The 26,245-nt window shown below is 41.9% G+C and overlaps 1 protein-coding gene across 1 annotated transcript in view; it reads right to left on the bottom strand.

Moving 5' to 3' along the window:
- Positions 1–3,162: 3,162 nt before the first annotated feature.
- The window catches only part of wdr18 (WD repeat domain 18), a 208,749-nt gene continuing 185,666 nt past the window's right edge, over positions 3,163–26,245 (bottom strand). The window contains exons 8-11 of the mRNA XM_078555761.1: positions 25,203–25,369; positions 8,592–8,660; positions 4,521–4,737; positions 3,163–4,486 (exon numbers count right to left, since the gene is read on the bottom strand). Of these exons, the coding sequence (XP_078411887.1) occupies positions 4,609–4,737; positions 8,592–8,660; positions 25,203–25,369 (365 nt within the window). The 3' untranslated portion in view covers positions 3,163–4,486; positions 4,521–4,608. The remainder of the gene's footprint in view (positions 4,487–4,520; positions 4,738–8,591; positions 8,661–25,202; positions 25,370–26,245) is intronic.

Raw genomic sequence — 26,245 nt, forward strand, 5'->3', positions numbered from 1 at the left:
AGTAGGAAGGCATAAATTATCATTTATATTACAAAAGTGAGACACCCAGCAATGTTCCCTCAAAAAAAACTGGAACATCCTGCTAACAACTGTAATGCACTATGTTGATCTTCTAATGAGTTAGCAATTATTCAATTAATACCTAAACGTGTTACATAACATCTCACAGCATGGGTTTATCTAGAAGATTGTGGTTTTAAAAAACAATAAAAATTCAATCAGTAAGCATGTAATAAATAGTTCAGTTCAGTCTTGATGGGTTTATAATCAATTGCATAATCTGTATTATAAAAAGCTGGTTAGAAGTAATCTAGAAGAGTTCTAGAAGTTGATTTTAAAACATTAGATGATTTGCTGTGCTCATGAAGGTTGACAAATGGAATGGGTCCAGTACTGGTATTACACATTCCCAAGTTGGGTATGGTACAGACTAGAAGCAGAGTAGAGCTCCCTCTACTCTGCCATTGTCCCAGCCTTAAATAAAACTTTGCTCAAAGTGCCGGGGGGTGGGGTGGGGGGAGAATGCCCATCACTTCCCCTTTTTTGTGTACTCTAGGTGCCTGCCAATTGGTTCCACGTAACAGGCCTTTTCTTACATTGAAATTGTGTCGATTCGTCACTGGACTCATCACCAGTAAAGCTCATATGAGGGGTGCTATTTTCTCCCTAGTGTTGCCTGAATCAAATTTCAAACCCAGGGATGCCATTCTTACTGCCTGAATCTTCCAGTTTTTTCTATTACTGAATTTGCTCTCATTTCTGATGAAAGGTCATCGACCTGAAACAATAATTGTTTCTCTGTCTGCAACTGCTGCCAGATCTGCAGAGAATTTCCAGCATTTTCATTTTTTAAATTTCCATTCTCATTTACTTGGCTGATGCGATTCTGTCCCCTCTGATGGTATCAATGTTGGCTTTTTGTGCAGCAGCTTCCGCCTTATGTTGAATAGGAACTGCAGATCGACTAAAAGTTTTTATTTTGGATGTAATCCCACAGTATATTTCATTTAGAGCCTCAAATATTTCCCATTTCCTGCCATCTCTGAAGATGCTGCCTTGCTGCAGAGGTTCTGCCTCACAGGCACCAGAAGAGGTCCTCTCCATTGTGGCCCCAGACAGTTATCAGCAGGCTATTCGACTGTGAAGGATTAATGTCCTCCAGAAACATCCCAGAACCTTATTTGCCCTATCAATAGTTGTTCAAACACCAACTTAATGCTTAAGATCAGTGATCATTCCAGAATTGTTTTCTGTTGTCAGTTAAATTATTCATATTATTTATGGTTTTTGTTATCTTTACCTACATGCATTAGTTTAAATCTATCTAGGTTTAAATACATCCAAGCCAAATAATCGGCCTAAATCTCTGTAAGCGTAATCAGTCTTCCTTTCTGCTTGTCACATGTCTACAAAACTTGTCATCAGCAAACTTAATACTATGACTGTCCATATCATTCACTAACATTGTAACTATCTGGGGACCCATAACACATCCCTGTAAAATGCCACTGGTTACTTTTCCCCAGGCAAAGTATTTTCCACTTACCGCCACTCTCTGCCTATAGAACCAAAGAAACCACAGCACTATAGAAATGTTATGGCACAGAAAGAGGCCATTCAGCCCATTTTGTCTGCACCAGCTGCAAAAACTAGCCGCCCATTCTAATCCCACTTTCCAGCACCTGGTCCATAGCATTGCAGGTTACAGCCTTCAGCTGCAGATCCAGGTACCTTTTAAATGAGTTGAGGGTTTCTGCCTCAATTACCAATATGTTCAGCGAATTCCAGGCACCCACCATCCTCTGGGTGAAAAAGCTTTTCCTAATATCCCCTCAAATCTTTCTACCAATCATCTTAAATCTGTGCCTCTCCGCTAGGGAAAACAAGTCTTTCCTGTCTAATCTGTCTAGACCCCTCATAATTTTGTACACCTCAATGAAGTCACCTCTCAGCGTCTTCTGTTCAAAGGAAAACAACCCCAGCCTACCCGATCTCTCCACATAGCTGCAATTTTCAAGCCCTGGTAACATTCTTGTAAATCTCCTCTCTCCAGACCAATTATGTCCTTCCTGTAATGTGACCAGAATTGTATGCAAATGTATCCAGCTGTGGCTTAACCAGTGTTTTATACAGTTCCAGCATTATATCCCTGCTTTTGTATTCTATACCTCGCCCAATAAAGGAAAGCATTCCATATGCCTTCTTTGCCACCTTAGCCACTGTCCTGCCACCTTCAGGGACCTGTGGACATGCACTCCAAGATTTCTCACTTCCTCTACCTCTCTCAATATACTCCCATTTATTGAGTATTCCCTTGCTTTGTTTTCCCTTCCAAAATGCATTACCTCACACTTCTCCGGATTGAATTCCATTTGCCATTTTTCCGCCCACTCAGCCAAACCATTGATTTCATTCTGAAGTCCATAGCTTTCCTTTGCACTATCAATTACACAGCCAATGTTTGTGTCTGCAAATTTCCCAATCATACCTCCCACATTTAAATTCAAATCATTAATATATACCACAAACAGCAAGGCACCCAACTTTGAGCTCTATGTAATGCCACGGGAAATCGCTTTCCATTTGCAAAAGCATCTATCGATCATTACCCTTTGTTTCATGTCACTGAGCTAATTTTGGATCCAACTTGCCACATTCCCACATATACCATGGGCTTCTACTTTTCTGACCAGTCTGCTATGCGGGACCTTGTCAAATGTCCTATTAAAATCCATGTAGACCACATCCACTGCACTACCCTCATCAATCCTCCTTGTTACTTCCTTGTTGCTGTTGTTCCTATCGTTGCTGAATCAATTTTTAATCCATTGAGTTAATTTGTCTACTATTCTGTGAGCTTCAACCTTCCCTACTTGCCTCACAAGAAGGACTTTGTTGAATGCTATTTGAAAATACGTTTGCCTAATTACCCTTGTTTTTGACTTATTTACCTTTGTAATTAGTAGAGTTTTTAAAGAAATGCTCTCCCTCTCATGATATTGAACTAGAAACTTTGCGTATGTTCAGTTGATATTTCTACAATAGGAAGAATGAAACAAATCCTAGTAATAAAACTTCATTTAAAGATTGTAGACAGCATGGGTGCAAGATTAATCTTATGCTGAATTCTATTTTAAATAACTGCATAGTAGAAAGTTCATATTATTTGTGGCTATATTTCAAAAAGTTTATTTAAAAAGTGTCAGTTACTCCAGATATGTACAAAGTCTTCAGAAAAAAAAATTGAGAGGACAGACAACTCAAATACGAGGCACAGAGTAGATTGCAAATGTTGTGATGGGAGCTGGGATTCTAAATGCTCCCGTCAATCAAACCACACAGTTAGATTGGCATAAATAGCAACAAAAGCACTAGCTATTCGCAAGTGTGAGAACTGTGTCACATGATTGGTTACTGCAGTGACTGCATAGATATTGCAATTCCAATTGTTTTCTTAGTTGATGACCATACTCTGGAACGCCCCAAAATGGGATGTGGGTCTACGCATGCGATTTTGCCTACATGTAGCTCCTGATTTCAATCACAACACTGTGGAAAGTTGTCAAATAAGAGGCAACCTCCCCACAGGAAGAGGGGAGATCACAAAGCCTGGATTCCTTTTGAACTCTTATATCCTATATGAATTCCAGGATAACCGCACTTGCTAACAGTATCATTGTTTGGTCAGAGGTTTGACCTGCAACTCTGGTGATATCCAACAGCTGGATATCACCACCTTAAGTGACAAAATGAGTATAGAGACAGTGAATGTCCGTTGTGCTATGAATACAAACCTCAGGCTTTTGAGTTCAGTCAGAACAGGGAATATATCACAACCTACAGAGAACTGGAAATTATTACTTTAGTATTTGAATGTCCAAGCCTTCTGTCTATGAGTCATGTGTGTACCATGGAGCTTCAGGCCACAGGTAAAGTTTAAAGCCATGTTTCCTTTAGTTTGCATATACCCAAGATGCTCAGACAACAGATCTTAACCCCAATGTGGCGACAGGAGAAGAGCCCTTTGCAAATCTCGCAGTTCACAAAGTTCAAATGGGACAAACTTACGAAGAAGAATTGGAAGCACAAACAGGGCTCCAGGGTCCACATGTGGAATAAATATGTAGAGCACTGCTATATTTACAAACATTCTCAAAATACAAATCAAACGAAGGTGAAAGCAATATCTTTTCCAAAAAAAAGTCACCAGAAAGACCCAATATCAACTGGATCCCGTAATCCTAAGATTGAGTGAATCTGGCACATTTACGCTTGGACCATTACTAGATTGAGGCCCATGTGTTTGGAATCAACATAGTTAACAGGCCAACAAGGACAATTTAAAAACAGCTTGAGAAACATCTGACTTAAGTGGACCTGACTATGTGCAAATGGGAAGAAGCATAGGACACAAACATCCCTGACCTCTGAACTCAGCAAAAATAATTCAAATTAAACAGACTCCTAAGTGGGGCCACAATTGGAAATGCTTGAGGGTACCAGTTCATTTTACAAAGTCTATGAATGTCTGCATTGACATAATACCAACAAAAACCTGACACTGGGTGCAACATAATGTGCAGCCCTTTCTATCACCATCTCCGCTACTTATGTCTGTTTGGTCAGAACTTGCACTGAAAAATCATACAAGTCTCTATTGATCTTCTTCAATGTCTTCACTTCATCTTCCAGCTCAACCACTCTCATTTTTGTGTTCTCGCCATCTCCCAGCATATGCTGCAAAGAAAAATAAAAATGAACTGAACAATTTATTACAGACTTCCCCATATTTTTTATGTTAATAGTAAGTATTTCAATGAGCTCATATGAAAGGACATAAAGGATCCATTAAAATCACAAGGCTGGAAATCAAATCAAGTTTTTGAAAACTGGAACTGGAAAGTGTCAAAACCAGGTTAATCTTTTGAGTGAATTCTTGCTTAGATTGACAGTGAAGTAGCCCAGCCTGAAACTAGGGTACCAAATATAAACAAAGGAAACTATGAAGGTATGAGGCATGAGTTGGCTAACATAGATTGGGGAACTTCATTAAAAGGCATGATGGTGGATAGGCAATGGCTAATATTTAAGGAACAAATGTATACATTGCAACAGTTATATATTCCTATCTGGTGCAAAAACACAACAGGAACAGCGGCCCAACCATGGCTAACAAAAGACATTAAGGGTGGTATTAGATCCAAAGAGGAGGCATATAAAGTTGCTAGAAAAAGTAGCAAGCCTGAGGATTGGGAGCAGCTTCGAATTCAGCAAAGGAGGACCAAGGGGTTGATTAAGAGGGGAAAAATAAAGTGAGAGAGTAAACTTGCAAGGAACATAAAAGAAAACTGTAAAAGCTTCTATAAATACGTAAGAAGAAAAAGATTGGTGAAGACAAATGTAGGTCCCTTACAGTGCAAAACAGGAGAATTTATAATTGAGAACAAGAAAATGGCAGAGCAATTAAACAACTACTTTAGTTCTGTCTTCATGGAGGAAGGACACAAATAACTTTCCAGAAATGCTAGGGAATCAAGGATCTAGTGAGAAGGAGGAATTGAAGGAAATTAGTATGACTAAAAAAACAGTGCTGGAGAAATTAATGGGATTGAAAGCCGATAAATCCCCAGGGCCTGATAATCTACATCCCAGGGTTCTAAAGGAGGTGGCCATGGAAACAGTTTTGATGCGTTGGTTGTCATCTCCCAAAATTCTGTACATTCTGAAACAGTCCTGGCAGATTGGATGGTGGCAAATGTAACCCCACTATTTAAAAAAGGAGGGAGAAAACAGTGAATTACAGATCAGTTAGCCTAACATCAGTAGTAGGGAAAATGCTAGAGTCTATTATAAAGGATGTGATAACAGGACACTTAGAAAGTATCAATGGGATTAGAAAAAGTCAACATGGATTTATGAAAGGGAAATCATGTTTGACAAACCTACTGCAGTTTTTTGAGGATGTAACTAGCAGAATAGATAAGGGAGAACCAGTGGATGTGGTGTATTTGGATTTTCAGAAAGCTTTTGATGAAGTCCCACATAAAAGATTAGTTTGCAAAATTAAAGCACATGGAATTGGGGGCAATATATTGGCATGGATTGAAATTGGTTATCAGACAGGAAACAGAGAGTAGGAATAAATGGGTCTTTTTCAGAATGGCAGGCGGTGACTAGTGGGGTACCACCGGGATCAGTGCTTGGGCCCCAACTAGTCACAATTTATCTCAATGATTTGGACGAGGGAACCACATGTAATATTTCCAAGTTTGCTAACGACACAAAACTTGATGGGAATGTGAGTGGCGAGGAGGATGATAAGAGGCTTCAAGGCGATTTAGACAAGTTGAGTGAGTGGGCAAATACGTGGCAGATACAGTACAACATGGATAGTGTGAAGTTATCCACTTTGATAGGAAAAACAGGGTGGCAGAGTGATATTTAAATGGTGATAGATTGGGAAATGTTGATGTACAAAGGGACCTGGGTGTCCTTGTACACCAATCACTTGAAAACAAACATGCAGGTGCAGAAAGCAGTTAAGGCAAATGATATGTTGGCCTTCATTGCGAGAGGACTTCAGTACAGGAGCAAGGATGTCTTACTGCAGCTGTACAGAGCCTAGGTGAGAACACACCTGGAGTATTTTGTGCAGTTTTGGTCTCCTTACCTAAGAAAGGATATAATTGACATAGAGGGAGTGCAGCGAAGGTTCGTCAGCAAGATTCCTGGAATGGCATGAGGAGAGATTGGGTCGACTAGGTCTGTATTCACAGGAGTTTAGAAGAATGAGAGGGGATCTCATTGAAATGTATAAAATCTGACAGAGCTGGACAGACTGGATGCAGGGGTGATGTTTCCTCTGGCTCGGGGGGGGGGTCTAGAACAAGGGGTTACAGTCTCAGGATTCTGGGTAGGCCATTTAGGACTGAGATGAGGAGAAACCTCTTCACTCAGAGGATGATGAACCTGTGGAATTCTCTACCACAGAGGGCTGTGGAGTCCAAGTCACTGAATATGTTTAAGAAAGTAGATAGATTTCTACACTCTAAAGCGTCAAGGGGTATGGGGAGAGAGCAGGAGTATGGCGTTGAGATAGAGGTTCAGCCACGATCATATTGAATGGCAGAGCAGGCTCGAAGGGCCGACTGACCAACTCCTGCTTCTATTTTCTATGTTTCTATGTACCTTGAAGGCTTTGCACTCAAAACAAACTAGTATTTCTCTTTAAAGATGGTGATAGACTTACTGTTAAGTTCCAGCATGTTGCTTTTGTTGCATAAGAAGCTATTCTTCAGTCACCAGAGAAACTAATTTATGTAGAAAAATATTGGTTTCTGACTGGGCTATAATGACTGTTGAGAATAACTTTTGACTAAATGGACTCTGTCAAGCAATCTATGTTCAGAAATCCATAGGAAGGATATCTGCAGCTTGTCAGGGGAAGGGAAGACTGAGGAAAGCGAGGAGTTCTGCAGTTGAGATCCTAGGTGGTAGTGAGATGAATCTTGACTTCAACACAGTGAGGATGTGCTTTTGTGTAGGACACACTTTACAGCTTAGGGAAAGGGAGGAAATAAAGTTCACAGTTTTTCATGCTTTTGCTAAAATGGAAAGAGACAAAAAACACTGAGGTGGGGAGGGCAACGTTGGTGGCTAAAAGAGAGAAACGTATCAAAATATCAAAGCATTCTTTATTTTCCTTGCCCAAGAATGTCAGAGAAATAAAAACAAAATACTGCTTTTACTCCAAATGCTGGAGATCTGAAATGAGAACAGAAAGTGCTGGAAAACCTCAGCAGGTCTGGCAGCATCCGTGAAGTGAGAAACAGGGTTAACGTTTCGAATCCAATATTACTCCCAACAAAGAGTCATATTGGGCTCAAAACGTTAACTGTTTCGCTCTCCATAAATGCTGCCAGACCTGCTGAAGTTTTCCAGTACTTTATGTTTTTAATGTCAGAGGGATACTAGAAGTGAGTCAAAAAGTGAGTGCAGAGTTTTGCATGCATGGTGTGCCTTCATATTGAAAGGTTCCCTCCACAAGTTATATTGTGATGACACACTGTTTTGCTCATCCAATAATTCACTAAGCAGATTTTTGGGTTCAAGAACAGGAATATGTTTTCATATGGTAAGTTCTGGATTCATCTAGGTGAGGGATGTTAGTGTTGGGAAATGGAATACCTTCCTATTTCAGAGACCCACGACCAGCATCAAGCACTCCCAGGTCAAGTGTGACATCTTCTACATTGCCCATCAAGCACATCCTAGGCCAGGTGAAACACTGTTCAGACGAAGAGTGAAGCTTCCTTTCCACCCCAATAATGTACCTTAGGCCCAACCTCAGAAGGACCTGCAGAGCATGTGATATTTTTTCAGTTGCCATGGAAACCATTGAGTGTTTCCTCAACGAGATTATCTATCAAACTGAATTAAAGCCTCTTTTGTTCTGTGGGTCAGTGTCCAATAGAAAGTGGATTGAAAGTACAGAAACTCATTTCAAAAAGAATCTTTGGAGTTGACAGAGGAAGAATCTGGTACAGAGTTTAAACTGCACATGACAAAGAACCTATTAAAGCAAAACAAACCTTATCTGCAGCAGCACACATAACAGAATATAACTCCTCAGCTTTTTCCAGGTAACTTTCCTGAGCCTCCTGTTGAAAAAGGGAGAAAAAAATTCAGCATTGAATTGTAAGTGATTTACACTCCAATTGTGAGAAGAATTAATCCAGGGAGCTGTTGCATGATGCATTATATGCAGCAGGAAAGGCCCAGATCACTGAACAGGCTATAAATTATAGTCAAACATGGTCATTCTGCTGAATGATATTGGGTGTCATGGTGTTATTGTTTCCAAACAGCAAACAATCTCTAACATTTAAAATAAAGTTACATCTTGAAGTCGATTGGGTGAGCGATGAGCTCCTCTAGATGGATTGACAAATTTCTGTTTAGATTGAATCTCACTGTGATCACTATGGTTATACTGCATCCTATGGAACTATACTCTAGCAAGAATCGGCACCCAAGAGACTACTCTAGCAAGTCAGTACCAGGGGCACTGTACCCTTGTAAAAGTGACCGCCCAGGGAAATATACTTTGGAGTTTCAGAGTTGAGAACTTTTTGGGAAAGGATGAATAAATTAATCAGAGATGACACAATGAATTTTGATTTCAACACAGGAGGAGGAAAGAGACTGCCATATTTGGAGTTTAAGAAAAGCAAGAGGAGTAAGCTCAAGGAAACAATGACCATAGTAATATTGATAAAAACAGAAAAAAGAGGAAGTTCGTGACAGGTTGGGACAGAGAAAAGTAGTGTCCCCGAAGTGACCAATAATCTTCAAAAAGGTTCAAACTTTCAGTTATTAGCTGAAAGAATGACCTGAAATTTTAAAACTTTTATTGTAACAAATGACTAAAAAAAACTATTGGCTAAACACTATTTTCTTTTTGTAGGCAACTTATACCATAACTACAGAAAGTGACATTCCCCAAGTATCACCCATCGCACATTCCGCAGAATTAGTTCTTTAAGCAAATAGTCCACAGCTGCTTCTAGCTTCCAATGGCTTCCCGTATTCTCACTTCACCAAGTAGTAAATTCGAGTGACCATCTCCAGGCACTTTCCTCAGTTTTCGAAGAGTTTCTTAAATCCACCACCAGCAGTAATCCTGCTCATATGATTCTTCTTTGCCATGGCAATGCCAAAACAAATCTCCCAGAATCATTAGTAGCATTAGAAGGCTGCAGGTCCCATCTCTTCTACTAGAGACCGTCTCCCTCCCACATCTGGCTATGCTAGCTCACAAAGTCAAGCAGCCATTTCTCTCTGCTGGCCAAACAGAACTTCTGCTGTCTGTCTGCGTTATTCTGTGATCTCAAAAACGGCTTCCTCTACTCTCTTCCCCATTGCTAGAAATGCTGATTAACTACTGTTGATCTCAACTCCCTTTTATTTTTAGAAGTAAATAGATAGTCTAAAGCACAACTGTTTGCCCGATACCAACAACTTTCTACAGCTTTGGGAGACTCAGGGTCTACTCATGGTAAACTCAGAACCTGCTGTCAGTGTCTCCATGCATAAATACCTTCCCCCTTCTCCCAGTAAAACAATCTAAGCTTATGTTTGATTTCTAATAATCAAACTACCCAGGCTTACTGTCAGGGCCGTCTGCAGAACATGTCACTTGACCCCCTTTCATTCACCCAAAATATAATAATCTTATAAACCTCATAACAAAAGTTTCTGACCAGACTTTCATACAATCATTATACAGGCTACCTATCATGCAACGAGAGAAATGGGGACTGGGAAACAATCCGATTACAGAGGGAACGTATAAACATGAATTTGACTTAATTAATCTCACAGGAATGAAATTTTATGAAACTGCATTGAATGTTAATTGACTCCAGTATTTATTACTTTTAATTTTGAAACAACCTTCTAAGAGCTTCGGATCCATTCAATATTGACAGCAAATGTTAACTCTCTCTCAGTAAGCAATCCTTTAATTTCTTCCCCCCACTTTTCTCCCTTCTCCTCCTGAAGGCGCCAGCTTGTGCTGGGATATGAGGTTCACAGAGGGCACCGACCCCCAATCCCGTTCCAGTCCTTACAGTCCAACTAAGTGGCCATACTCAACAGGTAAGCCTAAATAGTTTTTGTAGATAGCCTACTCAAGGATGAATGCTCCATAGCCGAGTCTTATCCTGTTTGCAGCACAGTTTCCAGCGGTCACTCGATAACAATCATGGAGCATCCTGGTTGCCATTTTAACTTCTAGTCCAGTGGCATGGAGGGCATTATAATGCATTCGGACTATCCTGGCTGAGATAAGTTAACTCAAAATAGACCAAGAATTGAAAATGGATCCTACTGATCATATGGTTTAGTACTACACTGAGCAATGTCTTGACACATGAGGCAATCCTCTAGCAATAGTAATCAGCTTCATGGTTTTTCCCTAAACTGTCTCCCATGCTTAAATTTCTGTGCGTCTTGGCGAGAACAGAACATTGCTCAAGATGTAGTCTGACCAGTTTAATTATAGCTTTTCTTGACTTTCACCCTATTGTTGTGGCTATATATAGCTCAGCATTCTGCTTTTAATGGTTGTTATGCTGTAGTGATTGGATAGGTTGAATTTAAATCCATGCACTTTTTTCCTCCTACATGGAGCACTTTATCTTTGTCCATGTTAAATTCCATGTCCTGCTCATTTGGTAGTTCCTGAGCTACATTGAGTTTCTGACTCCAAGTCATTCATGTAAATTAGAAACAGTAGGTATCCCTACACTGAGTGATCAGGTGCCTCCTCTTAGCATCTTTCCCGAGACACAACTCCTCTAAAACCAGCTATTTTCTAACATTCAACCTATTCAGTATCCACTCCCAAGGTATACAGTGAGTCCCACTATTTTGAGGCTAACTAAAACTCCTTTTTGTAGAACTTTTCTCGGAAATGTAGCCACATTTGCAGGGATTTAAACATTTCACTTGAAATGCAATTTCACCAAAAAGCAAGGAGGTTGGTCAGGGCATATTTTTCCTTCTGAACTCATGTTCACAGCTTTTTGTTTGGTTATTATTTTAGTTAACAATTACATTATTTTATACTCTAAAGAAGACTAATGGATCTGTACTTTATTGCATCTGCTTCATCATCAGTCTGTTTCTAACCTACTGGGACTTCTCCAGTGATTCCAGTATACAATTATTAGTGCCTCATAGATCTCTCCCCTTATTTCTCTCAAGACCCTACGATAAATCCCCAGGAATAATAGGTGTTTATGTAAATACATTAAATTTGTACTGAACCTTAAAAGGGAAGCATATGATAAAAGCAGAAACAATATTAAAGATACCATGATGGGAAAAGAGCAGTAAGTAGGTGAAAAGAAGATTAGGAGTCTATAAAGGAAATTCAAAACAGGCTAATGGATGAATAAAAGGAATCATAAAAAATAAAAGAATAATAAAGAATGGGACCACTCAAGAATGTAAAAATAAATTATCATGCAGATGAAGGTATGGCATATTGTATTAGATAAACATTTCAGGGCAGAATTTACACGTATTTTTTCCACCATAATTTTGGCTGACTCAGTGGGAAACTTGAAGAAACAGCTGTAGACTCGAAGCAAAAGTGCGATCAGAAATCAGGGGTATTTCTCAGTTGGAGTCACTAAGCAAGAGTGCAGTGAGGCCCATGCTTGAGCTGCAGTCTCCACAATTGTGAGATGCTTAAAGAATTAGAGGGTTGCTTAGCTGGATGTTATGGGAAGGTCCCAAGAAACCTCATACTTCTGAGAATAGCAGGAACATTGAGGAGAACTGTGACACACCTTAGTTTGGTTCCAGGAGAAGTGAAGGAACCTTCAAGATCCTGTCGTGTATAAGGAAAATAAAATAGAACAGGGAGTGTCCTGATGAGATTTTCGGCCTTAAAGAATAAGGCTATAGGAAATATAGTGTTAAGTTGGTAGTACTCGCTTTGCTTAATTCTTATACAGTAAAATTTTTGTTTAAACTGTGAATTCTTGTGGCATAATTTGCTCAGTTGACAACTGGGAGTTTGAATTTATTTTTAAAAGTTAATGGTCTCTCTCTTGACGATAACAATATAACACCTTGGACAGAATCATCCCAGATTTGCACTAAGTGCAGCAGCGGGTGGGTAAAACGTTTCACCCTCTGGCTGCAATGGCAGCTTTTCACACTGTTTCGTCCCAAACCCGCCACAGTAATTATGAATTCCCGGGAAATACGCCATTTCCAAAATGCACGCTTTCATTTGCCCGCCACGCCATCACCTCGCCACTTCATCATGCAACACGCTGGGCGCTATATTTAAAGTCCAGCCACACGCACGCCTCTCAGTGTTTCCAGCCCACCGCTGCTGCAAAGAAGACATGGTCCTGAAAGACAAAAAGACTGCAGCCCCCAGCTTCAATGACACGTCCCTCATGCACCTTTTGAACCCAAAAGATTGGAGGCTCGCCATGAGGTCCTCTACCCTCACTCTGTCCACAGGATGGGCAGCAACCTCATTAACCCGGCTTGGGAGGCAGTGCCAACGGTGGTCAGCGCCAATGCCCTGCAAAAGAGGACAGCCACCTAGTGCCGCTACAGGATGAATGGTCTCATCCGTCTGCAGGGTAAGTCACTCTTCTCATCACTTTCAACACACACTCAGAAACACATCACACATCCACAGGGATCTCACAGCTCAAGGGACAACGCCACTAACTCTCATACACACCATCATATCTCCATCAGGCTCATACCCTCTCGAGCTCACATCTTCATCCTGTCCATGGCTCCACTCACCAGACAAACATTCCAAGCAGTGCCATATGTCCTGCTCACACTCTCTCCATCTGTTTTCATGAAGGAGAAGCCTGCTCACATCAGCAGGGAGAGGTCCCAGACCAGAAATGGAGTGGCCCACATTAGGCCCCTCACTCTCTTTGAAGAGTGTGCCATTGCACTGACTGGTGAGGACATGGACCGTGCCTGTGGTGACAGTGAGGTTGGCAGTGAACACCTTCATAAGGATCCTGCACCACAGTCCGAGAGGACTGAGTCAGGTGACGAGCCTCTAGATTTGGCCTTCCAACTCATCTTGGAGAGTCAGCAGAAGGCGTGGGAACATCACGCAGAGCTGTTGGAGGCCCTCAGCGGAGTGGCACATGAGCCTGCTCACTGATGAAGCGGTGCCCACACATGCGTGCATGGAGGTCTCCATGGGGAGGATGGCGGATGCCATGGAGACTGTGGTCCAACAGAATGCAGAGATGTGTGTAGGCCCGCACTCCATCACAGAGCCATGGGTGAGTTCCTGCAGTGGCACTGAGAGAGGGAAATGGGGCACCTCCACGTCCCTCCAGGTGCTCCTTTCCCTTAAGGAGTCAGCCCAAGGCCCCCGGGGACTCAAAGGGAGGAGGAGTGGCAGCTGGACACCCCTGGGTCATCCACTCAGGAATCTCAGAGGTTGTCCTCTCCCTCTGACTCCCCTTTGCCTGTGAGCCCCTCAACTTCATCGCAGAGGGAGCAGCTGGCCAACGAGTGATTCTGGAGGGAGAAGTGTGCGTATGGCAGGGCCTTTCGGAGCCTCGTGCAAGCACTCTTCCATGCAGTGGATCCTTCGCATATCATACTTCCCTCAATGCCCCGAGTATTTTGAATGCTGCCTGCTGGGGTTCATTTTCAGTTGTCTCTCTGAGCTGACCTGCATCTCCAACCACCCAATGATCACACTCCCATGCAGTACCTGATCTCGCCCACCATGACTGTCATTTCACTTTCAATTTGGACAGCATGGTCTGGATTTGGTTTTTCGTGCGCTCCCCTCATCTTTTCCCCTCCCCCAGTCACCCATTTCCTTTCCTCCATGGCATCACCTTCCACTTCCCCTCCTAAACCTCCCAGCCACAAACCTATTCCTTCAAGGACGTGCAGGTGAATGTGCACGTTGTTCCCTACCTTCCCGAAAATCCCACCATCAGCATTCATCTGCCCAACCTCCTCTTTCCCACCCCCAGGGTCCGTGTCTGCCTCTGAGTCCCCACCAATCATTCTCGCTGTCCCTTCTACCGCTACTGTTGAACCCTCACCCACCCACTCTAACACCTCACTCTGCCCTCGGTCACTCTCACCATTCCCTCATTACATGCCCACTTTCAGTTCGCTCCCAAGGAGGAAATCATGGACCCTTCAGACTCGTCCCTTGCACGTTCACCTGGACATCACCTTCCCCCCTCGGAACCCCTTCCCCCCTCCGGACCTCTTACCCCCTGGAACGCCTTCACCACCCCCGCGGATTAGTCCCTACCCCCTTCCTTCTTCTGATACCCTTAGTCTTTCCCCCGCCCCCCGACTTCTTTCCCCTTCCTGACTCCCTCAGATATCCTCACTTCTTCCTCCAGCTTTACTCTTTCCCCCTTCCCGGTTCCTTCCTCCACCCGTACTTCTTCCACCGCCCTTACTCCCTCCCCTCTCTGCACTCCTTCCGCCCCCGGACTCCTTCCCCTTTCCGCACTTCTTCCTCCCCCTGGACTCCTTCCCACTTCTGAACTCCTTCCCTTACACCTTCCATCCCTCTTATACCTACCTCCCCAATTGCCACCTTCTCCCCGTTACTCCCTCCCCCCTCCCAATCTCTCCCCCCCGACACCTTCATTCCTCCTCCCAACCTCATCCCTGACACCTTCAATTCCCCCCTTCCCAACCTCACCCTGACACCTTCATTCCCCCCCTTCTAACCTCACCCACCCGAGACACCTTCATTCCCCCTCCCAACCTCATTCCCACCGACACCTTCAATTCCTCCCATCTCAACCTCACCTCCCCCGACACCTTCATTTCCCCCCCTCCCAACCTCACCCCACCCCATCACCTCTTCCTCTCCCAGTCAATCCTAGACTCCAAATTTTGTGAGCTGCTTCGCAGCACAGCCATGTCCATGAGAATCCAGCCAGCATGCCATGGACATTCCTCCAGTGTGCTGTTGCTGTCGGGCTCCAGCATCGCCTGCTCCTCAGATGTCCGCGATGTGAGCAAGGCCTGGGGGTAAGTCCTGGCTTCTGCACATCACAGTTGTCCAGACGTGTTCTGCCAAGGCGTGTTTTCCCACTGACATGGGCGGACGATCCAGCGGGGGTAATGAGTCTGGCGGGCTAGCCTTATAATGATATGCTGCTGTATTACCACGCAATTCCCGACGTCTGGTGGCAGGGAACGTAACCTGCCATCAACAGGATGAGCGAACGATTGCAAACTGGTTTCACGATGTGAAACCGATTTTTGGCCTTCTTGCCATATTGTCCGCTCACGCTGCTGAACACGCCTGACGCCAGTGAGCAAGGAAAATCCTGGCCCTTGAAGGGGAAAATGCAGGCAGAAAGTGATTTTAAAAAAGGCAAACAGCGTTTTGAAACTTATAAGTATAAGCATACAGTACAACGACAACAATATTCCCTTATTGTACAAGACAAAGGCTGGGCAACAATTAGAGTACTGTATATAAAGTTTTGGTGTCCGATTAAAGAAAGGACATTAAAGCCACAGAGAATGTGCAGTGTAAATTCAGCAGAATGATGCCAAGAATGGGAAACTATAATTATAAGGAGAGACTGGGACTATTTCCAATTGAGCAGAGAAGGCCAAGAGAAGATTTAATAATCTTATGAAAAGTTTTGAGAGTGAATAGGGAATAGACCATTTCCTCTTGTTGGAAAGCCACTGGCAAGGGGAATCAATTTGAAATAGTCACAGAGAATGATGTTAGGAGAAACGTTTTTACTTAAGATTGTTCAAGCATGGAATGCTTTCTAACACAGAATGGTTGAAGCAGAGCCCACTGCATTATTTAAAAGGAAATTGGATAAACATTAGGGGCAAGGTAAATATAAGTCTTTGGGGGGACAGAAGGCAATGGGAATTAGTTGTGGATTTCTCTAGCACATAATTGACACAAACATGATTGGTCAAACTCTATCCTCCTGTGCTGCAAACCTCTATGAATTTATTTATTTTGAGAATTCCATTTAATTTTTACTGAAGTCGTTAAATGTACTTAGCTTATAAGTGTCTTTCCTAATGAACATTTGGAGGGATTAATCACTCATTCTATATTGTTCTCATCCTTAGTTTCAGCTTCATCTGAATTTTGTTTCGTGGCTCTCTCCTCTTCCCTAACTGCTCCTTCAGAGAGAATGTCTTCCTGTTATGTTTTTCCTCTGTAGCTATATCTCTCTGGCCCTCTGACCACCCTTTCAGCTTGTTTATAAATCTTCCTATTTTCCCAGTGAACCTCCAAACCTTTCTCCAAGAAGGTTTTGTAGAAGTAAAAGCAAAATACTGCAGATGCTGGAAATCTGAAACAAAAACAAAAATTGCCGGAAAAACTCAGCAGGTCTGACAGCATCTGTGGAGAGAAAGTTAACATTTCGAGTCCGTATGTTTTTCCATTTCCTTCCTATTTTGCTTTTGATTAATTTGTTAATCCATTTAGGGTCACATATGTTGACACCTTTAAAGGTGTCCCATTTGTCCTCGTACTGAAATGTTGAATAAATTTCCAATTGATTTGTCCAAGCTGCTCTCTATTTTCTTTGAAGTTACTCGTTTAAAATTATATACCTGATTCTTGGACATTGGACCTGCAATTCTTGTATTTTTTCTGGGTCAGTACTCTTATCAAGTTAAGATTTGTACTGCTTCATCTGACTTCCCAGACAAAGTGGGCCAATTTGGACTCTGACCTACTTGGGCAATTCCAATTTATATTTGATTGATTTAAGGCCCCACTGAAATTACCTTCCACTCTATTGAAAATAATGCTCTAATGTTATACGTATTTCTTCTTTCTTAGTCACCAGTTTACTACCTATAGTCAACAGGGAATCATATTCAAACCCAAGAACTATTTGCATTTTGCACTTTTGGTTTGGGGGAGAAATAGATAGATATTGCGCTGTTGCATGGTTGGAACTGAGGCATCCTTTGGGGCAGAATACAGGACAGTTTATTGTGTAACACTTGATCTAATAATGATATGGAATATGATCATGAGATTAGGTGCCTCATTCCGCTGCATTACCATTCCTCATCTCAATGAGGGCAATATAAGGTTAATTCTATGAACTTCCCTGGCCAGAAGGGAAGGTAGCATAAGTTGGAGAATCTGATATAAATATATGTAGCCCCAGTTGACCAACATACACTCCTAAAGTGCAGCTCCCAGCTGGAAGCATGTTATTGTCAAATTCATTTTTATGCATCAGCTTTGCAGTCATTCTCCCCTGCAAGTCAGAACTGCAATACCTCAGCATGTAATCGAGGCTGACACTTTAATACAGCAATGATGGAATGTTGCATCATTAAAGATGCCATCTTATGGGTGAGAAATTAAACCTATATTTGCTTGTTCAGGTGAAAAATACAGAAACATGGTATTATTCAAAGAGGAGCAGAGTGTTCTCATGCCCTGGCCAACATGGACCCCTCAACTAACATTACCAAAAACAGATATCTCAAGGACTGTTTGTGGGACCTTGCTGAGGCAAACTGTTTGTCAACTGAACAGAATTTCAAAAGTAATTACTTGGCTGTAAAGCACTGTGCAGTGTCAAATAAAGTGCTATATAAATTCAAAATAGTGGGGAGCCACATCAGAACAGAACCTGGGTCGGCTGCCCACTGAACGGAGGCAGGCAGCCAATTATCATATTTAAGAAAAAGTATTAATTTCTCTTGAGGAGAAACTCGAGATAACAGAGGGGAACAAAACATAAGGCTAGGCTCCTGCTCCTAATTACGAGCCCTGTTGGAAAATGCCTATACACTGGCTAGATAAGAAATAGACCAGGTTTGATTGTGATGCCATTCAGAAATGCATTGCCTGCTGATGCTCACTTTCTGAGCTCACAGAGCCCACTTTGAAACTAGGGCCAGTTCCTGTGGGTTAATGATTTAGAGCAGCAGATAAAATTAAAAGGAGATTTTTTTCAAAGCACAGGAATGATACCAGTTGTGATGAGGCAAGGAATTGGTTTAGGGTGAGAGGGGGAGAGTTGCAAACATCATCACAAGCTTAACAAATTATGAAAAATGGGTTCAAAACTTATCGCAGCCCAAACCCTCCTGCACTCCAGAAAAGTATATCCACCTCAAAACTGGGGCAGTAAAGGGCCCTGAGCAATAAGTACATTGTCTTTGTTTGTTTATTGGCCGTCCTCCTGACTTCCATTAGGGTGCTGGGATGATTACCATAAATACCCCTGGAAATGCTTCCACCAAATATGCACAGATAATGGTGAAGCAGAAAGACAAATAACTTACTTACCTGCAGATTGCTATGTACCATGTAGCAATGTTTTTATGTTACCTGTCTGATGAGTGGTAGTTTATGACCCGTGATATAGAACAGTTCTGATATTGGATTTCTGATCAACTGAATATTCATAGAACGCAAATTAAACTGTGAAACACTTCAGGAATGCTCTCCAGGTCAATGTTGAAAAATGTACCAGTGCAGGATTTTAATCTTTTAAGGCCTGCTCAGATTAATTGTCTGGTCAAGGCATGCTTTTATTTTATATCCCCTCCTAGTGACTGGTCCAGATTTTGCAGTTATAATAATGGTGAAACTGTCAGCACTTGACTCATTACCCTGTGAAAATGATAGCAACTTCTCACCTCCACACATGTGCAGTTAAACACAGCATCCAGCAGTTGCTGCGAGTGATTCTCCACTCCTCTACAGGGTGCGCTCTTGAAGATTTTGCGGATAGCGATCTCAGAAATGATCTAAATTGATGTGAGCTTCCACTTTTCACACTATAATCTGGCTGTGAAAGCCTCTGAAAATGTTGAGCATTGTTGAATGAGATATAACTGGGCTTTTAACTGGGTGTGCTAAATGATAGTAGTTGATGAACAGCCTCTCTGGCCCTGAAAACCAAACTGCACATTTGTGGATTGTCAAATTTCTCAATTATGATTAAAATTCCATGGATTTTAAAATATGTATATGATATATCAGTGTTAATGATATAATCCCACGTTGTATGTCCCAATCATTATTTTGCTTTCTGTACACTTTATAAAAAGTGAGAAATAAATCTGTTCATTACTTCCTGTATTGCTGTCTGTGGAAATTCTTCAATACGACTGGTTGCATAACCAGCTTGATGGCATCATTGTTGCTGGACACATGGAAATCCCCTGTGTTTGGCATCAGAATTAAATTAACATCGGGAAAGGTAAAACCCATGCCACAAAGTTCGTTAGATCTTTGTGGGTTTCTTTCTTCAAAGTCGGCACTGAGCATAGTCACTTGACCGCTGAATGTAAAATCTGGGTCATTTGCTTCTGGGTTACTGTGCCATATGGACAGGCTCCCTGCCATTGGAACCTTGTCCTAGTGGCTACTTTTATGTGTGAGCCTAGACAGTCATTGTTGGCAGAATATATGACTGTAGACCGCATTGCAAAGAAGTCCATTACTGCCCTCATCCAATGCCTACATGCACATCTTCCCCAGTTGATCACTAATGATCAGGAGCTGGACCTCTGGCTGATTTTCCTGCTCCATCGTTAAGATGCGGACACCATTTGTATCATTCCTATTGCTTCCCCAGTTGAAATCATGTGGGCATGGAAGCTGTGAGTTTGCTGGTTTATATGGTTCCAAGTTTTCCCAGATCCACTAAGGAACTGGGGAGTCAACAGCAACATTTTCTTTGCCAAATATGGTCAATGCCAACATTGTGCTGCTGTGTCCCAAGGGTAAAATGACAGCTTACTAAAACAACCATGTGGTGCCATAGACTCATGGAACGCAATTAGAATCCTGGCCTTGATGCAAACATACACACTGTCTCCTTAACCCAGAAAAAACATTTGCAGCTATTTACATAATACCTTTAACAACATAAAGGCATCCCAGAGCACTTCACAGTCAATGAAGTAGTTTTGTGATGTAAGGAAATGTAAAATCAGCATGCTGATGATCTGGGTCAGTTAAATATTTGAATTTACAAGAGTTCTTCTTTGGAAGTGGTGAAGATTAGAGATTAATCCCCATATTATCAAAGTGTCTGCTGTAAAGAGGATACAAATAGAATTAATGTCAGAAAATAATACTACTCCAAGTCCTTTTTAACTTAGATCACAACAGTGGAACTTCTTATCTTCGCCCTTCTTCCTTTCCTCCTAAATTTGCAAGCTTTTAAAAAACAAGTTTGGCGGCTAGGAACCACAACTCTCTGATTTACCTCACCTACTTTTTCCCAACCATGGTGATGCACTGCATTAAGGACATCAGTCATCCAAGTAAAATTATTAATAATATAACAACTTGCATATATATGGAGCCATTAATGTAGTAAAATCTTTTCAAGCCAATTCACAGGAACAATTATCAAAGAAAATTTGACACCTAGCTACATTAGTCAAGAGATAGCTTTTAAGTGCAACTTAAGGAAGTTGAGAAAAGTAGAGAGGTAGAAAGGCTTAGGGAAGGAATTCCAGAACTTAGCGCCAATAGTAGAGCGATGAAAATCTAGAATGTGCAATGGGCCAGAGTTATAGGAGCACAAAGATTTTCAATGGCTCTAGGGTTGGAGGAGGTTGTAGGGATGGAACGGACAAGGCCATGAAGCGTTTGAACGCAAGGACAAGAATTTTAAATTTGAGGCATTGCTTAACCACGAGGCACTTAAGCTTCACTCTTTTTTTCTGAAACATAACGTGCTTCATAAACACAGAAGCTGAGTCAGCAAGAAAAAGCTGAATTAAATTTGAGTCTAAACCAAAGCTTTTACTTTTATTAATCAAAAATATTTTTCTTTCGTTTAAGATCCAATTTTGCAGCCATAATAAATGTCTCAGAGAAAGTAAAGCAGCAAATAATTTAGTCAACCTGATTAAGCAGAAATATATTCTGGAAGCCTAACATTGTTTAAACAAGTTGACAAAAAAAATCTCAAACAAGATTCTAATGGTAAATATTTAAAAATGTAAGTCACTGCAGCATTTCCATCAAACAGCCATTGTTGCTCTAAGAGGACAAATATAGCTCATTTTCCAACTGTGTTATTCTGGGAGTTGGCAACACATTAAACAGTGGCTGTTTGCTGGAGAATTAATGCAGAATCAGCATCTTGAGGTGGTGCCTAGCACATTTAATGACATTCTGAAAACCTGTGTATTAGAGACATGGACAAGAATGGTCCAAGCCCTGCAACAGTGTAAAACATTTAAGCAGTAAGTTCGGCACCCCTTTCAATTTGAAACATTGTGTATTTTAATACTTTTCTTAAGCTCTGTCTTTCTGTTTGCTTGTTTTTGGAGCATGGCCGAGGAAAGAGATTTTAAATCCAAATGCTGGGGTCCAGTGAGCCAATGTAAGTCACCAAGGGCAAGGACGAAGGGTGAGTGGGACAGGATGCTGGCTGTGGAATTTTGAATTAATTGGAGGTTGGCAAAGAGGGCACTGGGGAAGTTGAGTCTGAAGGTGACAATGCCATAAAGGGATTTTGGGGAGAGGGCAGTGCACTTCGGTAGGGCACAAATGGTCAACACTGTGAAGGTGGAAGCAAGTGGTTTTGATGATGGAGAGGATTTCGACTTTGAAGCTTATCACAAAGTTGGAGAGAACTTCAAGTATGTGCAATATGGTTCAGTTTAAGCAAGCAAGCAGTCTGGGAAAAAGGGAAGGAGTTGGTGCTGCAGCTTTGGGAAAGAATCAGTGGTAAGGATTTGAAGAGTATTGCTATGCACCACAATGCTCAATGGAGGTGGTTCTGGCTCATTCACATATTGATAGCTATTAAAAAGTCTGATACCACAGAGACAGCCAAGGGAACTGGTAAAGAGATATAGCTGTGCATCACTTCTGCACTGCAACCATTCTCTTGATTCGATACAAATGACAGCTAACCACAAGCCTATAGATGACGCCACCAAGCGATGGAAAGAGGGAGTGGTGACCAATGACACATCCTTGAGGAATTCCAGCAGTGAGAACGTGAGGGTGTGAGAAATTATCGCTGAATATGCACTGAGAATTCAACAGTAGCTCCATGGAGCTGGATCATGGCACAGGTGGCAGAAGAGAATATGGTGTGATCAACCAAGTTGAAAGCCATTGCAATGTTGAGGAGGTCAAGGAGGGTTAAGTTTATCATATCACAGTCTAATTCGGGGCAAGGTGGACTAGAAATGCACAACAACTTGAGACATTGTAATTAATATTAAGGGTTGAAGCTGAATCATCATAACATTATTGAGTTCTAGTTTTGCTCTCACGTGATTTTAAAATTCTGAAAACTTTATCAGCTCAAATATTCTCATGGTTATTCAAAGCACTTTTCTTCCTTTCCCTTTCACCTTTTTTGCATTACATGGGGTCACTATAATACAGGTTAATGACCCTTCATATCAGCCATCACTGTTTTTTGGATTTGGTGGGTGGTTTTACAGCTGGATGTCCTTCCTGCTGCTAACCCTCCTCATTTATCCAGGCTGGAAACTGGCACCAATATAGGCTAGCTTGCCTGCGCCAGTGCCTGTGTTTTCAAAGTACTTCTTTCACTCTCTCTATATAACACATATATCCGAGACGAACTACTTACATTACTTTATGGGGAGAATTTTCCCCACGTCGGGTGGGCCGGTCTGGAGCAGGCATGGAGCCGATCACTGCCATTTTACGTGGGCAGGCCAATTAAGGCCTGCCCAGTGTGATGCACAGCCAGTAGCGCTCAGTGCTACCTGTGCGGGCGGGGGGGAAGAGGGAGAGTCGGGGCCTGTGTTCTTTTGCACTGCGCATGGAGTTGCCTCAGTGAAGTTAAGTACAGACTGAAATTTTTGAATAAGAAAACAAAAATTATTTACACATGTCCCCTCATGTGACAGTGTCAGATGAGCTGGGACATGTTTATGAATTGTGCAAAAATTATTTATTTATTTCATAAAACCTTCAGGAAACCTCATCCCGCCTGTGGATGAGGTTTCCTGAAAAACACGAAGGCCGCTTGGGCAGTGTTGATAATTACTTTAATTGGTTTTTTAATGGCCTTAACAGGCCTTTGACAGTTCGGTGGACACGCAGCCACCTCCAGTGTGCACCCACCGAACGAAAGATCTGAATGACGTAGGGTGGCGTCGGAACGTACGCCCAACGTCACCGCGCGTCACTTTACGCATCGGTGTGTCAGGCCCGTCTCCGCACACCAATGTCAAAATTCTGGCCTATATGTTTCAGAAATGTTATTCCGCTGAATTGAAGATATGCCACTAAGGCTGCAGTATAATTATTGTTAGATTAGATTAGAAAATGCTTGTAAGTTTTAGGCTGCAGCAGGTCTACCTAACATCAAGTGACTTTCTCTGTTAGAAAAGCAAAACAATTAAAAGAAGAAAAGTGCAGTGCCTGGGGTGTAATGCAACAGTCAGTAAATATCATGCAGTATTCCTCATGAGTGTCTGAAACAACATCAACAATGTATATTGATATCGAGGCTTTAACAAAGTAAAATGTCCTAAAACGCTTCACAGAAGGTTTATCAAACAAAAGTTGACACATAAGGAGATATTAGGACAGATCACCAAAGTATTGTCAGAGATAGGTTTTAAGGGGCATTTTAAAGGAGGAAAGAGAGGTGGAGAAGTTTATGGAGGGAATTTCAGAGCTTAGGGCCTTGGTAGCTGAAAGCACAGGCATCAGTGGTGGAATAATGAAAATCAGGGATGCCTTGGAGGAGCACTGATATCTGAGGGTTTTAAGGCTGGAGGAGGTTACAGAGATAGGGAAGGACGAGGCTATGGAAGGATTTAAAAACAAGGATGAAGAGTTTAAATATCGAAGTGTTGCTTAATTTGAATCAATGTTGGGCAGAGAGTACAGAATTGAGGGATGAACTGGACTAGGAGCAAGTTGGGATGCAGATGCAAATTTTTGGATAATGTCAAGTTTATGGAGGGTGGAAGATAGGTGGCTGGCCATGAGTGCATTGGGATGATCAAGTCTAGAGGTAGCAAAGGCAAGGATGGGGTGTCAACAGCAGATGAGCTGAGGCAGGGACAGAATTGGACAATGCTACGGCTGTGGAAGTAGGCAGTCTTGGTGATGGTTTGGAAATATGGTTGGAAGCTCATCTCAAGGTTAAATACAATATCAAGGTTTTGAGCAGTCTGTTTCAGTCTCAGACAGTTGCTAGGGATGGGAAAGGAGATCATGGTCTTCGGTCTCCCTACTATTTAATTGGAGGAAATTTCTGCTCACCCACTACTATATGTCAGACAAGCAGCTAGAGAATTTAGAGACAGTGGAGTGGCCAAGAGAGGCAGTGTTGGTGTCAGCTGTATTGATATGGAACCAGATGTGTTTTTGGATAATGTTGCCAAGGGGCAGAATGTAGGTGGGAAATAGGAAAGTGTTGAGATTAGATCCTTGGGGGACACCAGAGATGATGGTGTGGGAGCGGGAAGAGAAGTCATTGCAGGTGATTCTCTCGCTATCACTGGATAGATAAGAATGCAACCAGGTGACTGCAGTCACACCCAGCTAGACAACAGAGGAGAGGCATTGGAAGAGGATGGTGTGGTCAAGAGAGGTTGAGAAAGACTTTTGCAGCAACTAATGAAACTTCGAAAGACATTATGGAGTAAAATCTTACCTTCTTGTTGTGCTGAAGACGTAGAGTTATGGTACCACCCTCTTCGTTGTCTGTGATTTCAGAGCTCTGTACATGTCTGCTAAATTTTGGGAGACTTACACTGGGCCTGCTGTCAGGGTTGAACATGTTAGCCGAGGCAACTGTCAGAAAGGCATTGGTCACTGGTCCTAGGGATAAATATGGGAGTGTTATTAACGTGGACAGTATTTAAAATACTGCACTGAAAACCTATTCATTTTTTACCAGGGCTTTGATTCAAACCAGTAGGTACAGTTAAGCATCATTAATATTTTGCAAAATATGTCCATTCTTATAAAACATAGTCAGATTACACCTCATTTAAAGAACAAACCTAAATTTTCTAACTTTTGCCTTCTTATTGCATGATATAAATTAATTTTTTTCTAAGCAGAATCATGTTACTGCTGGTTGATGGAACAGTGAGAGACAGAAAATGAAAGAAAAGGGATGTTAATACCGGGAAATAAAACACTCTCCAATTTCAGGTGCCCAGTGTCAATGTGAAAAATTCACAAATCAGTTTAGACAGATGAAGGGAGAGAAAGCACAACAGACATAAGAAACACAAACACCAAGAGCCTTTTTGTTAAAATTAACAAAGATGGAAATGTCCCTCATCGCAGTTCCCTTACTGCAACAGCTTTCTATGGTCTCTGTTACTGATAATGTGTTACCAAACTGATGGTACTTCAATATATTAAACTGTAATTCGACTTTTCTTCCCTTCAACTCAACTCAAGGAGTTGAAACCTATGGTTTGCAGCTCTCTGCTACCTCACCCATAGTCATTCATCAACTATGAACTCACAATATATGTCAGCAGGTTATTTGACAGTGGGGTATTATTGGTCCAGTCTATCATCGCCTAACATTCATCCACCTTGTACTTCCAACTGTGAACACTGGATATCATTTGGGAGACAGGTAGGAAGAAAACAAAAATCAGAGCCCCAGTTTATTTTTTCAACTGTTCAGCTAGGTCATGGGGTAAATGCTGCCTCCCTACTGCTCCCCTAGTTCAG

Source organism: Cetorhinus maximus, chromosome 13, assembly GCF_964194155.1.
Source record: "Cetorhinus maximus chromosome 13, sCetMax3.hap1.1, whole genome shotgun sequence".
Taxonomy (NCBI): Eukaryota; Metazoa; Chordata; class Chondrichthyes; order Lamniformes; family Cetorhinidae; genus Cetorhinus; species Cetorhinus maximus.